Below are 15232 nucleotides of genomic sequence, written 5' to 3'. Positions count from 1 at the left end.
TGTTTACTGTGAATTATGTGTCAGGTGTTGTTAGAACCACCACTATACAGGTGTGAGTGCCAGCAACTCTCACCTGGGTGCTGCAGGAAATCTGAGCATCATCAGACCACAGAGCATCATCTCTGGCTCAGCAAGTGTCCCTATGACAGCATTCACGGCCCCACAGCATCAGCCCTCACCCTCATTTTTACACCCAAACTCCCCAACCCTGTCCCTCACTTCACTGAAGTGCACTGATAGTGTTGCCACATGGAATACAGGACGACCAGTTAAGCTTTAAGATAAACCATGAACAAATTTTTTAGTAGAAGAAAGTATCAAATATTGCACTAGTCATTGTTTAACTGAAATTAAAATTTAATCGAACATCTTGAAATTTCACTTGCTGTGCCTGGCAGTTCTGCGCAGCAGCCCTCAGGTCATTTCTGAAACACGTGGAGCTCTGTCTCCCCCAGAAAATTTTGCATTTGCTCTTCTCTCTGCCTGAAGTTCTCTTTCCCTAGCTGTTCACATGGCTCCCTTGCAAACATCAGGTTTTGTGCAAATGGGACCTCAACATAGGGGTGTCTCTGAGCCCACTTCTCACTGGCACTGTGAAGCTCTCTAAGCCTTCATCACCACCTGACATGTTAAATATTTAGCTGTTGTCTGCCTTCCCCTAAGGATACTGGGAATTCCTTGAGGGTGGGGTTTTTGATTCACTGTTGCATTCCCACTGCTTAGAACCAGAACTGACATGGAACAGATAATAAGCCGATATTTACTGAGTGAATACAGAAATGTTGTGCGTGGGTTATACCAACTCATGTTCCAAAAAGCCCCTCTGAGACAAACACTGCACCATCAATCGTGTCTCATAGACAAGGGATCCAAGACACAGAAAACTAAATAATTCACGCAGAAGCTCCCTGAAGCCAATGATGAGGCCAGGTCCAGACCCAGGAGCTGTGCCAGCTTAGCGCAGGCAGAGAGGCATCTCATAGCTAAGGTAACAGGTGTTTCTGCCTTCCACCCATTTCAATTATTTGGGGTTAGAGGAAGGAAAGAGCCACTGACATATCTGAGAGTCTGTATTTGCATCAGACACCTTAATCCCAGAACTGAATTGCACTGCTTGATTTTGCTCATACAATTACTATTTAACACAAAGGGTAGCAAATAACCACTTATGCACCCATGAAATGGAGAAGTTTACGTGGATGTCTGTACTCACTTTTATTTCTTCTTGAACATCAGGATTACGGAAATTTAAATCAGGTTGCTCTTTCATAAACTGATGAAAATAGCATTGTTTTCGTACTTCATCAAAGTGCCAACTGGAGTTTCCATATACACTTAACTAGCAAACAGAAAATAGCAGATCAGTTCCTTAGCATGGTTTCTATGATGGTATCGCCCACAAAGAAATGATCATTGTCATCGTCAGCCCCATGCAGACCAAGTGCACAAGTCCCCAGAATTTTCCTTCTAGTGAGAGCACTAGTTAAATTAATTCCCTAAAATTCCACTTGCTGGCCTAGTGCCCCACAAAAGTGGTTGTGATGTGTTTGTACAGTAGAAACTGTTCACAACAACCACAACATCAAACCAATGCTCTCAATGTAAGGAGCAGGCATTTCTAGTCTATTTTCTTGAAACTTCTGTCCAGGCCCTGGACTCCTGTTTGTGAAGAAAAGCAAATGATGGTCAATTTGGGAGAAATACACGTTCCACTGATCTTGGAGCTTGAATCCAAATAGAGAGATTATTTAAATGGTATTTTTAGAAAAATATTAGAATCATTCCATTTAAAATGCTGTTAGCCCTCAGGAATAAAAGAAATCTAGCAACTTCAAGAGGACTTCCCTATAGCTCAGATGGTAAAGAATCTGCCTGCAAGGCAGGAGACCCAGGTTCGATCCCCAGGTCAGGAAGATATCCTGGAGAAAGAAATGGCAACTGACTCCAGTATTCTTGCCTGGGAAATCCCATGGAAAGAGGAGCCTGGACAGCTACAGTCCATGGGGTAGCAAAGAGTCAGAAATGACTAAGTGACTGAGCACGCACACACAGTGACTTCACATGTTGGCAGCCAACAGCATTTGACAGGGGTGCTGCTTTCCTCCTTCTAGAAACTCACATCCATGGCATTTCCAGAAGGAGGAACCTGTGTCAGGTTTCCTCAGGGCTCTGTCTTGGGCCGTTTGTTCATTTCACACTAAAGAGAACATCTAGACAACATTTACAAACTGAGGGACTTGCATAAATATTTTATTTTTAGTTGAAAGATCTAGTCACACTGGGTCCACATTTCCATGGCAACGACTGGCCCAAGCTAAGTAGTAGCTGATGCCTTTTGAGGAAACATTCTCTCACTAGCTCACTTCATGGCCCACCTGAATAAAAACCAGGATAAGATTTTTACAGCATATATCAGTATACAGAAAGATCAGTATACAAAATATAAAAAAATAAATAAGTAAACTCTGCAAATCTATTTCAAAGGGACCAGCAATCCAACAAAAAATTGGAGAAAGAAACCATTAAACAGATGTTCCACAGAAATGGAAGCTCAAGTGAATAAATGTATGAAAAGATATTCAGCATCATTATTAATTAGGCAACTAGTACATCAATAATTAGTAATTAGATAAATAATCATTAGCAGTTAGAGAAATGTAAAATTAAGACCTCAACGTTGTACCAATTTATGTTCACTCAGTAAAAATTAGACTAGGTACAGTCTTTAGCCCTTTCATTTATTAGCTGTGAACCAGGGCAAGGTGCTTAACATTTCTCTGCCTCAGTCTGCTCATCTGTAAAACAGGAATTAAAGCCCAACCCATAAGCCTCTATAGTGAATTACAGGAGTTAATGAACATAATCAATATAAAACACTCAGAGCCTGGCACACAGTAAGCATTAGCAAATGTTTGCTAATGTCATCATTATTTTAAAAAGTGGTGGATTGGTAAAAAGGAAAATTGTGTGTTTGCTCAATCACTCGGTTGTGTTCAACTCTTTGCAACCCCGTGGCCTATAGGCTACCAGGTTCCTCTGTCCACAGGATTTCCCAGGCAAGCATACTGAAGCAGGTTGCCATTTCCTCCTCCAGGGGATCTATACGGCTCAGGGACTGAACCTACATCTCCTGCACTGGCAGGTGGATTCTTTAACCTGAGCCACCTGGGAAGAGGTGAAATTGCCAGGACTTGCTAAAGGGCTATTCACCAGGCTGCATATATTAGTGCTATTCACATAACCTCGGATATGGGAGGTTGGGAGAAAAGAGCACACAGTCAACTTTAGACACACATCGTTTGAGTGCCCTTGGGTCATTTAAAAGCTGATGCCCAGGGGTCAGCCTCTTTTAGTGCTTATGGAGGTCAAGAGGGAGGCCCTGGAGTGGGGAGAGATGATCCAGAGAAAAAGGGTCTGTAGAAAGCAGGAGAGAAGATGAATTAGAGTACACAGAGGGACTGACCTGGGACAGAAGGAGAGCTGCCAGATAAACTGCAAGACATTCAATTCAATCTGAATTTCAGATAAGCAATGAATAGTTTTTTAGTGTAAGTGTATTCCAAATATTTTACACTAAAAATTGTTCACTGTTTATCTAAAACACATTTCACTGGGCTTTCTCTCAAGCAGGAGAGACAAGGTCTCTGTGCAGAAGAGGTGAACAGGAACAGGATGTGTCAGCTTCTGTTCTCCCTTTAAAGTTGGGTTTGCTGCTGAGGGTGATGAGATGCAGTGAAGGTGGGTAAGATGTCTGAAGAGGAGACAGGGCATGTTGATCAGTTGGGTTTAGTAAAATTCCCCCAAAAGAGTGGATGGATCAGTCCAGATAGGGACAATGACTATGTCCATAGGCTTGGATACCAAAGTTCAGGTAAAGAAAAAATGGATGGTTGAGTTCTTTTATGGCTACCATTTTACTGGACAACGGAGTCAAAAAGTCAGAAAGGCAAAAGGGTCTGGAGGGTAGCAAGACAGTTACTAAACTAATAAGACATGGGGTCTCAGCTGGACAGAGGGGGAAATAAAGGAAAGAGAGGTTAACAAAGAGCATAGGTTTTAATATGCTAAAACACATCAGCTCTACAACGAAATGAAAAATCCAAACCCACAGATGATTAGAAGCTTGGGACTTCATTTCTATTTCTTTGGGAAATTTGTTTCCCTTCTCTTAAACTATTGCTATCATTCATTTTCCTTTAACAGGGCTTTATAAATAGCCAGTTTAATAACTGAAGATCTGCCAATTTTACTTCTGTAAATCAAGCATGTTGGGACTTACCCAGTTGTTGGGTGGTATGGTTGTACCATTTTCACGGTTACAGTCATGCCAGATATAATAATCGGTATATTTTCCTGTCTGGTTCCGACTCCATTGAAACCAAGCATGTTTATCACTGGTGTGGTTTGGTATGAAATCGATGATTAATTTTAAACCTAGTGCGTGAAAACATTTCAAATGGTAAGATAATATTATATCATATAATATCATATTAGAATAATACAATAGTGAGGAAGAAAATGCTCTAAGCCAAGAAAACACTCTGATGCTGGGAGGGATTGGGGGCAGGAGGAGAAGGGGACGACAGAGGATGAGATGGCTGGATGGCATCACTGACTCGATGGACGTGAGTCTCAGTGAACTCCGGGAGTTGGTGATGGACAGGGAGGCCTGGCGTGCTGAGATTCATGGGGTCGCAAAGAGTCGGACACAACTGAGCGACTGATCTGATCTGATCTGATCTGAAGCATTTGGAGAAATGCTTTCCTTAAACCATCCCACCCACCTTCCATTAAATTTACCTTTATCATGTATGGCTGCAACCAGATTCTCAAAATCTTTCATTGTTCCAAAAATGGGATCAATTTCTCGGAAATCTTCAACACCATGTCGGAAATCTTTAAGGGATGATTTATAAAATGAAGTAATCCAAACAGTTTTTATATTTAAAGTTGTGATGTAATCCAATTTATCTTGAATACCTGAAGGCAAAAGTCAAAGCCATGAAAAATAGTTTGTTTTTTCAGTCGAACGATTAAAAATAAAACGAATAGGCTTAAGACAGAAATATTTGGGGTTGTTTTGAATTTGGGTAAAATTCAAATAGCAAGGTCTAGTTCTACAACCAACAGCAAATTAGTCTTCTAGCAATAACCTTTGAACTTTAACATCAGTGCATAATATTTAAAAAATCTGTCTGTGGTTTGTTCATATTTTATACTTAAAACCAAAACTACACTATTGTTAATTTATTCTACACATGGTTTCAAGCATCTAATCCAAGCCAGATGCTGCTAAGTACCAAGATACAAAGAAGAATAGCGTATGCATTCTGGATGGTCACGTGATCTAAGCTGCACTGTCCAGTGTGCAGCCACTTGCCACGTGGCTCTCAAGCACTTGCAATGTGACTAGTCTAAACCGAGATGTGTTGCAAATGTAAAACACACACTGGACACTGAAGACCCAGTATGACAAGAAAGAATGTAGAATAGCTCATTTATATTTTTATATTGATTATATGTAACAAAGACCCTGATGCTGGTCATTAGAAAAGACCCTGATGCTGGGAAAGAGTGAAGGCAGAAGGAGAAGAGGGCAACAGAGAATGAGATGGTTGGATGGCATCACCGACTCAATGGACGTGAACTTGGGGAAACTGCAGAGATGAGGAGGGACAGGGAAGCCTGGTATGCTGCAGTCCATGGGGTCGTGAAGAGTTGGATTCAACTGAGCGATTGAACAACAACAATATATTGAAATGATAGTTGATATGTTGGATTAAACAAAGTTTATTATTCAAATTAAGTTCACTCGTTTCTCTTTTACTTTTTTAATATGGCTGCTAGAAAACTGTCAATTACCTATGTGGTCCACATTCTATTTCCTTTGGATGGCACTGAAGTCAAACACTTATACAGAAGAGAACTTTAGACTTAGATGAGAAGAGACATAGGAATGAAACTCTTGTACTTGGGACCCCGTAGGATAATTAGCAGTTAGTGGGGGGAAGTGCTTCTAGTTCAGAGTCCTAAATGCAGAGTCCGAGTTTAGTACTCGGTCTGCAGTGACTTCCTGTGGGACCCCTGTCAGAAGTCGCTGAGGCCAAAGCAGGAGTCAGGCTGCTTCTCTGTGTCCTGACTATATTTCAGTTCCCTTCCGTGGATGGCCGTGAGACCTCCTGGAGTATCAACAGGCAACAAAAGAATTTTGATTTAAGTCAGATTAAAGTCAAAATTTTGATTTATATCAAGAATAAGCACAAAGGAACAGGATGATAAAAACGAATAGGCCAAATGGACACAGAGTAACAAAGCATCTCCCGATGTCCACATTCCAGGGGACAGAACGCAATAGACTAAACTGAAACCTGGAACATCTTCTTCAAATTAGAACATAATCCTCTCAACCTCTAGAAAAAATACCTATTAATTACAGGAAGCAGCCACAAGGAAAAGTTACAGGCAATGACAAATGTGAGAGGTGAATACAAGTTGCCCTTTGCACAGGGAATTTAGAAGATTACAGAGGGAGGGCCAGGAAGTGGGTAGTATATTTTAGGGCCATAGGGTTTTTGGCTTTATTCCATCAAAACATCACTTTGCAAAGCATTTACTTTGTAAGCAGCAGCAGGTGATAGGATCATGCTAGGGGCTGAGGGGTTGGAAGGAAAGTCACCCAGATACGTTACACCGAAGCACCAGAGGTGCAGCTCCATCCAAAACACTGAAAGAGTTTGGGGAGGGTAGCGCCCCCTCTGATTAAGAGATTAAATAGATTAATGAAGGAAGTGGGTTTGAACTGCATCTTAAAGGTCAGATAGTATTTCAATTAGTTAAGATGCAGGATGATTTTTAAGAGAAAAATTATATGAGTGTGAAGAAGTCTTTTATTAGTTTACTAAAGAAAGCTGAAGATTTTAGGAGTGTGTTTGAACCATTTTAAAGTTCGACTAAGCTCATTACCACTTCCTATACTCTTTTCTTTTTGATGCGTAACATAATCACATTTATTTAAGAATGTATTCCAATATCAAAAAGCAAAATTCAACAATGCAAAACCTCAATTACTTTCGTACCAACCTAATAGTTTTGTGAGGACTCCCTGATGTATTCAGACATTTTCATGTAAGGTGCAGGCCTTGACCACACAGTTCTGAGACAAATCTATCCTTATATACTGTATTCTAGACCAACTACAGTCTCAAAGGCTGCAGTTTCTGAGTCTAAGCTGTCCACTAATTGAGGAAGTAGTAGTGACCTGTTACAGGAGGTGTGCAAGGAAAGCCATCTTTTAGAATGCTGGACTGGGGCCTTCTCGGTAAGTCAGAAGAAGGGGCTGCAGGATGGAGGGCCTTACAGACTCTACACCAATGAAAAGAGGAATACTAAGCACCAGGAAGGGAGCCAAGCAACTAGCCAAAAACAAACAATTCAGCAAGCTATTATATATCAGGCATCTAGAGTTATACCCAATACATTCGTGTGTGCTCAGTTGCTCAGTGGTGTCCAACTCTTTGCGACCCCCCCAGACTGTAGCCTATCAGGCTCCTCTGTCCGTGGGATTTTCCAGACAAGAACACTGGAGTGGGTTGCCATTCCCTTCTCTATCCCATACTCTTAAATCATTATTTTGTCTTCTTCAAGCCAAACAGCATTATCAAAAATTATCTTATTAGTTTATTTGTTCCTTATTGTTTCCCTTAACTGGGTAACCATATCAACCAATTTGCCTGGGACAGTTTCCTGCAATTGGTTTGTGTCCTCACTTGAGCAATAAATAATAAGGCCATCCCATACATAACACACTAGGAAATTATTAGCATATCTTTAAAAATATTTTTTACTTTCTTTATTTAGATGGATTTTTTAAAAATAATCCTTAATTCAACTAATGACCAACCCACACTATACCTTTTCTTCATTTCTCAAGATTTAAGCTTTTAAAGACTCAGTCTATACATTTTAAAGATATCACTTAATCTTCTTCTAAAATAATGAAGTATGCTTTGCTTATTAATCAGAATCTCTCTGCCAGATTAGTAAACTAGCCACTGTGCACCCTGGAAAAGGGATTCCAAAGAGTCTAAACAGTCACTCTGAGATGACCAACTCTAAAGTGTACAGAAGCAGGACACATTTCAGGAGGAAACTTGCTCATGCAGGAAGTTAGACCAGATGACTATGCAAAAGTTCCTACTGGGCAATAAACTTAACAGCCCTTTGGGGGCTCAAAGGGCTCCAGCAAGTATCCTTTCATCATATGCTAAGAATTGCTGGGTTCTGCTGAGTGGCTTTTTAAAATATCATAAACAAGGAGAAAGGCATCATCAAGTCATACTGGGTGGAATGTGCTTATTACCACACAGCCCAGGCATAATGAGCTTCCAGGACGAAGAGCCCTAAACCAACCTCATCCCGCCCTGTACCAAGTCTCAAGGCACGCACCTTTCAGATCTCCGTCCCCGTCCTTGTTGCTGTCCCTGAAAGACCTTGGGTAGATCTGGTACATGGGTCCTGCCTGCCACCAGTCCAGGCACTTGGGAGAGATGGCAATGATGGCTATGGTGGCCGCAATGAGCACGAGCACGGAAGCCACGGTGAGCCAGAAGAGCACCTCCCGCGGTATCCGGTAGCAGGCCTGGCCCGAGAACTGAAATAGCACCTCTTTGGGCATCCCAGCGTAGGGCCGGACATCCTTCACATCGGGCTCCCCGGGGCCAAGGATGTCCACGGTGTTGTGCTGTGGCCCGACCACTGGGCTGCTTGGGTCCAGGTCAGTCTCCCGGATGTCTTCATTTTGTACAAACCCGTTGTTGGTCTGGCCTTCCTTCGCATTTAATCCAATGGAATCTCTCTTGCTTTTATCCTCAGCCATGTTTCACAATCTTATCCCTGCCGAGTGCCTTTCTTCAGTAACAAAAGGGAGAAGAGAGCTTGCAGAAATGCTTGATCGTGTTAATGAGCTTTTCATGGTTTATAAATAAACCTGACTGGACAAAGTTCAGCCGAGGAAGAAAGGGTAAAGGTAAAGTGGGGTTTTTAAAAATTCTCCTTACACCCTGTGAGACCGATGTAGCAACAGTCAACCACATGGAGGGATTCAGATCTGGACTGGAGCAGAGGCACAGAGGAGGTGAAATGGGAAGAGGACACAGCGTTCCACTGCAGTTTAAGACCTTACTTGCAAATATTCACAGCAGCATTAATCACAACAGTCAAAAGGTGGAAAGAAGCCAAGTGGATGAATGGACAACCAAACTGTGACACACCTTAAAAAAGTAATGAAATTCTGACGGGTGCGGCAACATGGATGAACCTTGAAGACATTATGCTAAGTGAAGGAAGCCAGAGACAAAAGGACAGATGTCGTCTGAGTGCACTTATGTGAGGTAGGTACGAATTCATAAAAACAGAGCAGAAGGGTAGGTAACGGGAGTCGGAAGAAAGGAGGTCATGAGCAGTTCTTGTTTAATGAGTATCAAGTTTACATTTTGGACTATGCAGAAGTTCTGGAGGTGGTCGTGCACCAATGTAAATGTATTTAACGCCACTGAATTGTACACTTTCAAGTTCTTAAAGTGGTAAATTTTATATTATGTATATTTCACCACAATAAAAAATAGCTTAAATTTTCTTTCTTGTTAACTAGATATGAGAAAAAGAAACAGAATTTTGCAGGGGAAAACATGCTTTTCTTTACTTTTTATTTTGAAGGTCTCTTCTACAAACCCAAGAGGAAGAGGATCTGAAGACAGGGGACAACACCACCTTTGTCACTGAAACTATTGTATCTCAGTTCAAGCCAACCTGATACATGCCTATTTGTATGCTCAGTTCGACCTCAGGTGCCTTCAGTCTTATTTCCTATTTTCAGAAGAGTATGGTTGCCCATTCTTGGAAGCACTTTTCCAAGTGGGGATGGTGGAATGGGGAATTTCATGTCTAGCAAATTCAAGTGGTTTATTATAGGTAAACAGTTCTTAATACAAGCACTAAAGACTTGTTTAATCATTGACAAGTATAAAATATAAATTTGCAACCAAGAAGAAACTGCATTAAAAGTGAGGTATGCTTTCCTAGAAGATTATGCAAACCTTAAAAGAATATGATGATTCATGGCTTCCTTCTAATCAGTGCACATATAATAAATGGTTCTATGACTCTTTTGATCAAATAAGAAATTTTTTGTTTTAAGTGAAGAAAGTTACATGAATTACTAATATTACTGTTAATTTGTAGAGTGACTTAGAAGCAGTAATTGGTACAGAGAAATGAGCTGTTTGATTTTGGCTAAGTTATTTTTTTAAGTGAGTAAATCCCAAAATCTAGCTCATTCAATGCGTCTGATAAGGAGCATCTCTCATTATTACTAATTAGGCATACTGTATATTTTTTAACAATTAAAGGAATTTAACTTGTATGTTTCCAAATCACTTTATCTCTCACACACATAATGGTAATTTTCACCATAGGAGCTAATTGAAAGGATTTTTTGAACAGTAAAAGCAATTACAAAGATTGAATTTATTGAATAAAATTTATTATACAACAAAGCATATAATTAAAGAACATATGACAAATTGGGAAATGCATTGGTAATAAATATGCCAAAAAACTTTATGTTTTTAACATTAAAGGTATGTATACATTGTTAGACATTCAGTTCAATTCAGTCGCTCAGTCGTGTCCGACTCTTTGCGACCCCATGAACCGCAGCACGCCAGGCCTCCCTGTCCATCACCAAATCCCGTAGCTTACTCAAACTCATATCCATCAGTCAGTGGTGCCATCCAACCATCACATCCTCTGTCATCCCCTTCTCCGGCCCTCAATCTTTCCCAGTATCAGGGTCTTTTCAAATGAGTCAGCTCTTCACATCAGGTGGCCAAAATATTGGAGTTTCAGCTTCAACATCAGTCCTTCCAATGAACACCCAGGACAGATCTCCTTTAGGATGGACTGGTTGGATCTCCTTGCTGTCCAAGGGATTCTCAAGAGTCTTCTCCAACACCACAGTTCAAAAGCATCAATTATCTGGCGCTCAGCTTTCTTTATAGTCCAACTCTCACATCCATACATGACTACTGGAAAAACCATAGCCTTGACTAGATGGACCTTTGTTGACAAAGTAATGTCTCTGTTTTTAATATGCTGTCTAGGTTGGTCATAACTTTCCTTCCAAAGAGTAAGCGTCTTTTAATTTCATGGCTGCAATCACCATCTGCAGTGATTTTGGACCCCCCAAAAATAAAGTCTGCCACTGTTTCCCCATCTATTTCCCATGAAATGATAGGACCAGATGCCATGATCTTAGTTTTCTGAATGTTGAGCTTTAAGCCAACTTTTTCACTCTCCTCTTTCACTTTCATCAAGAGGCTTTTGAGTTCCTCTTCACTTTCTGCCATAAGGGTGGTGTCATCTGCATATCTGAGGTCTTTGATATTTCTCCCAGCAATCTTGATTTTAGCTTGTGCTTCCTCCAGCCCAGCGTTTCTCATGATGTACTCTGCATATAAGTTAAATAAGCAGGGTGATAATATACAGCCTTGACGTACTCCTTTTCCTATTTGGAACCAGTCTGTTGTTCCATGTCCAGTTCTAAATGTTGCTTCCTGACCTGCATACAGGTTTTTCAAGAGGCAGGTCTGGTATTCCCATCTCCTTCAGAATTTTCCACAGTTTATTGTGATCCACACAGTCAAAGGCTTTGGCATAGTCAATGAAGCAGAAATAGATGTTTTTCTGGACCTCTCTTGCTTTTTCAATGATCAAGCAGATGTTGGCAATTTGATTATGTATACATATATAAAATTTCATAATATCAGTTTAAAAATGTCAGTTAAAGCTTGAAAAAAGGTTGTAAACAGATATTTCACAAAAATCAACTCATTAATGTTAGAGAAATAAGCATTTTCAATCACTTTGGCAAAGAATTTCTAAAAGATAATAGTACTAGCAAGGATCCAGTGTAAACTCATAATTCTGGAAAGTACTTTGGCAGTGTGTATCATCAGTTTTAACATTTTCAGAGTAATAAATGAGGCTAGCTCTACCAGATTTTAAGATAAAAACTTAATGAACAGTTGATATTAAAGTTTAGGTTAGGTCAAAAGATCAATTGAATGGATTGGAGTCATCCAAAATGGACCCCTATTCCTTATACAGAAGGAGATTTAGAATCTGAAAAGTGAGGAAAAGAAGGATTATTTAGTAAGTGATGTTGGACAGTTGGATAAGGAGAGTAAATATGATCAGAATCATGTGGGAAAAAATAGCACACCCATTTGTGCATGCATATTGAATGTCAGCCAGTGGCTGCCTGGAGACTGAGAATAAGAGACTGAAGATGAGATTCCTTGGATTTATGCATTTCACTTTACCCTGTGTCATTTGTTCTCAGCATATCATGACTTTTGTAATAAAAAGGGGAGAAGAGGTTCATATCCATTAACTTAGCAATTTCAATTCCAAAACTCTATCTTAAGGAAATAATCCAAGACAGGAACAAAAGTTTATGAGCAATAAGGCTTATTAATTACAGTGTCATTTATAATGTCAAATATTGGAAACCAAAATGTTCAGTGACACAAGACTAACTAAATTACTGTAAATCCATGTCATAGAATCTTAGTCAGTAAACATATTTTCAAAGATTTTTAATGACATGGAAGAAATCTCACATTATTGGGTTGAGTGAGGAAAATGCAAGATATAAAGTAATTCTTCTAATTATGTAAAAAAACTTCTCATGTATATAAAGTCCTATTACAATATATGTTTAAAGTGTTTATCTCTGGGTTCTAAGATTATGGATGATACATAATTTGTTCTTTAAACTTTTTCTGATTTTTGTAATTTTTTTGTAATTAATATCACAATCAATATTACTCTTCCATTAGAAAAAAAATAAGCTAGGGAACCTTGAGTTTGGAGTCTATCTAGAAGTTCCAGTCAGGTTGTAGAGTTCAGCTTAAAGTAATTCCTTCTAGTATCAGTCACCCAAACGTCACAAACATCCCATACTTAAGATTTAAACTTAGATTTAAAGAGAAAAGAAACAAACTTCAAAAAGCAGAAGGAAGACACGGATTCAGGGAAAAGTATGGAAACATTGGATGGAAGAAGAAGTTGACAGTAATTTGGAGAGGACAGCCACAGAGTTAAGACTTCCCACCAAGTACAAAGTATGTTTTACTTATTATCAAGGAGACTTAGAAGGAAATATTGATTGTAGAAAGCCAAATACACTGCCTGTTAAAACTCCTAAACATGAATAAGGAACAAGAACACTAAGGAAGCTTTAAGAGCTAACTCATATAATCGGAACAAAGACTCAGAGATAATGTAGATAAACCTCCTCAGTAAATTCAAATCCCAAGTGAGTTACACAATCATGATAATAAAGTAAAGAAGAATGAACCCTCTGGAAAACAGATAACAGAACAATGGGGCTACCACAGGACACAGAAACATCCTGCAAATTAAACAGAAACAAACATATAGAAAGGAAAAATCAACAAAAAATATATTTTATATTATATATATTATAAATGGATTTTTAAATATACATGTACTAAGATTCATTAAATGAATTTTGAAGCCATTCAGTCATAAAGACTTCCAGTTAACAGCAAACCCACCAAAATATCTTACAGCATATAACCTGTCAGATTAGTAAACATTTAAAATAGAAGGATTTTCCATATTACACTTACCTGTTTACAGCCTCTGTGATCTAAGGGTAAGATCTGCATTGTCATCTTTAAGTTCCCAGCTCAGTGCCAGGTACATTATTAAGTTAATAAAATAATAGTTACTTAAAGGTAGGTGACATATGCTGAAGAATAAGGGGAGAATGAGTAGTAGGGGGAGGAGGAAGAAATGAAAAGGAAGGGGAGGGAGAAGGGGAGGGGAGGAAAAACAGAAAAGTGGAAAGTACATTCTGCCTCAAAGTGTGGATTTTTATCACTAAGCCAAATGTTCTTACCTTGATACAGTTTCATGACTCAAATTTTAAGTCAAAAAAAAAAAAAATTTTAAGTCAGAGGAAGTGAGATTCAAGCCTGCCTCCATTTGCTCTCTGCTTGATCTTAGACAAAATTGTCTCTAAGCCTCTCTTACCTCAGCTATAAAATTGAATTTGATTCTGGGGTTAACGTTATAAATATAGTCCAGAATACAATGTTTTTAAAAACAGTTCTAATTAGAAGGAGCAGAAAAATAGACTTATCCTAGCTAGAGGTAGGAATTCAACTTATATAACCAGTGAATCAAAATAAAACATTTAACCATGATTTGTTAGAAGTTAAACTATTTAAAACATTCTTGAAACCAAATAGCAAAAGAAATGTTAACAGAACATGAGACTTGACAAATGTCACAAAAACCTTACTATTTCTACATACAAAGAATTGCTGCAAAAATCAATAGCTAAATACATTCAATAAGGGAGTAAAAGGAATTGCAAATTATATATAAGAAATTAACATTTCTGATGTTAATAGAACTTAACATCATATATGCAGATGATATCACTCTAATGGCAGGAGTGAAAAGGAACTAAAGAGCCTCTTTGATGAGGATGAAAGAGAGTGAAAAAGCTGGCTTAAAACTCAACATTCAAAAACTAGGATCATGGCATCCGGTCCTATCACTTCATGGCAAACAGATAGAGAAACAGTGCAAACAGTGACAGATTTTATCTTCTTGGCTCCAAAATCACTGTGGATGGTGACTGCAGCCATGAAATTAAAAGACACTTGCTCCTTGGCAGGAAAGCTATGACAAACTTAGTGTATTAAAAAGCAAAAACATCACTTTACTAACAAAGGTCCATACAGTCAAAGCTATGGTTTTTCCAGTAGTCATGTACAGATGTGAGAGACCATAAAGAAGGCTGAACGCTGAAGAACTGATGCTTTTGAACTATGGTGTTGGAGAAGATGCTTGAGAGTCCCTTGGACAGCAAGGAGATCAAACCAGTCAATCCTAAAGGAAACCAACCCTGCATATTCATTGGAAGGACTAATGCTGAAGCTCCAGTACTTGGATCACTTGATGTGAACAGCCAACTCATTGGAAAAAAATTTGATGCTGGGAAAGATTGAAGGCAAAATGTTCTAGAAGAGGGCAGCAAAGGATGAGATGGTTAAATAGCATCACTGACTCAATGGACGTGAGTGTGAGCAAACTCCAAGAGATAGTGAAGGACAGGGAAGCCTCAAGTGCTTCA

The 15232-nt window shown here is 39.2% G+C and overlaps 1 protein-coding gene across 1 annotated transcript in view; it reads right to left on the bottom strand.

Annotated features, from left to right (window-relative positions):
• The window catches only part of SLC3A1 (solute carrier family 3 member 1), a 35334-nt gene extending 26382 nt beyond the window's left edge, over positions 1-8952 (bottom strand). Inside the window, exons 1-4 of the mRNA XM_027555151.1 lie at positions 8446-8952; positions 4801-4980; positions 4280-4434; positions 1214-1339 (exon numbers count right to left, since the gene is read on the bottom strand). Of these exons, the coding sequence (XP_027410952.1) occupies positions 1214-1339; positions 4280-4434; positions 4801-4980; positions 8446-8875 (891 nt within the window). The 5' untranslated portion in view covers positions 8876-8952. The remainder of the gene's footprint in view (positions 1-1213; positions 1340-4279; positions 4435-4800; positions 4981-8445) is intronic.
• Between the last annotated feature and the right edge of the window lie 6280 nt (positions 8953-15232).

The sequence above is a fragment of the Bos indicus x Bos taurus genome, chromosome 11 (genome assembly GCF_003369695.1).
Source record: "Bos indicus x Bos taurus breed Angus x Brahman F1 hybrid chromosome 11, Bos_hybrid_MaternalHap_v2.0, whole genome shotgun sequence".
Taxonomy (NCBI): domain Eukaryota; kingdom Metazoa; phylum Chordata; class Mammalia; order Artiodactyla; family Bovidae; genus Bos; species Bos indicus x Bos taurus.
This window is presented reverse-complemented; position numbering and strand designations above follow the sequence as displayed.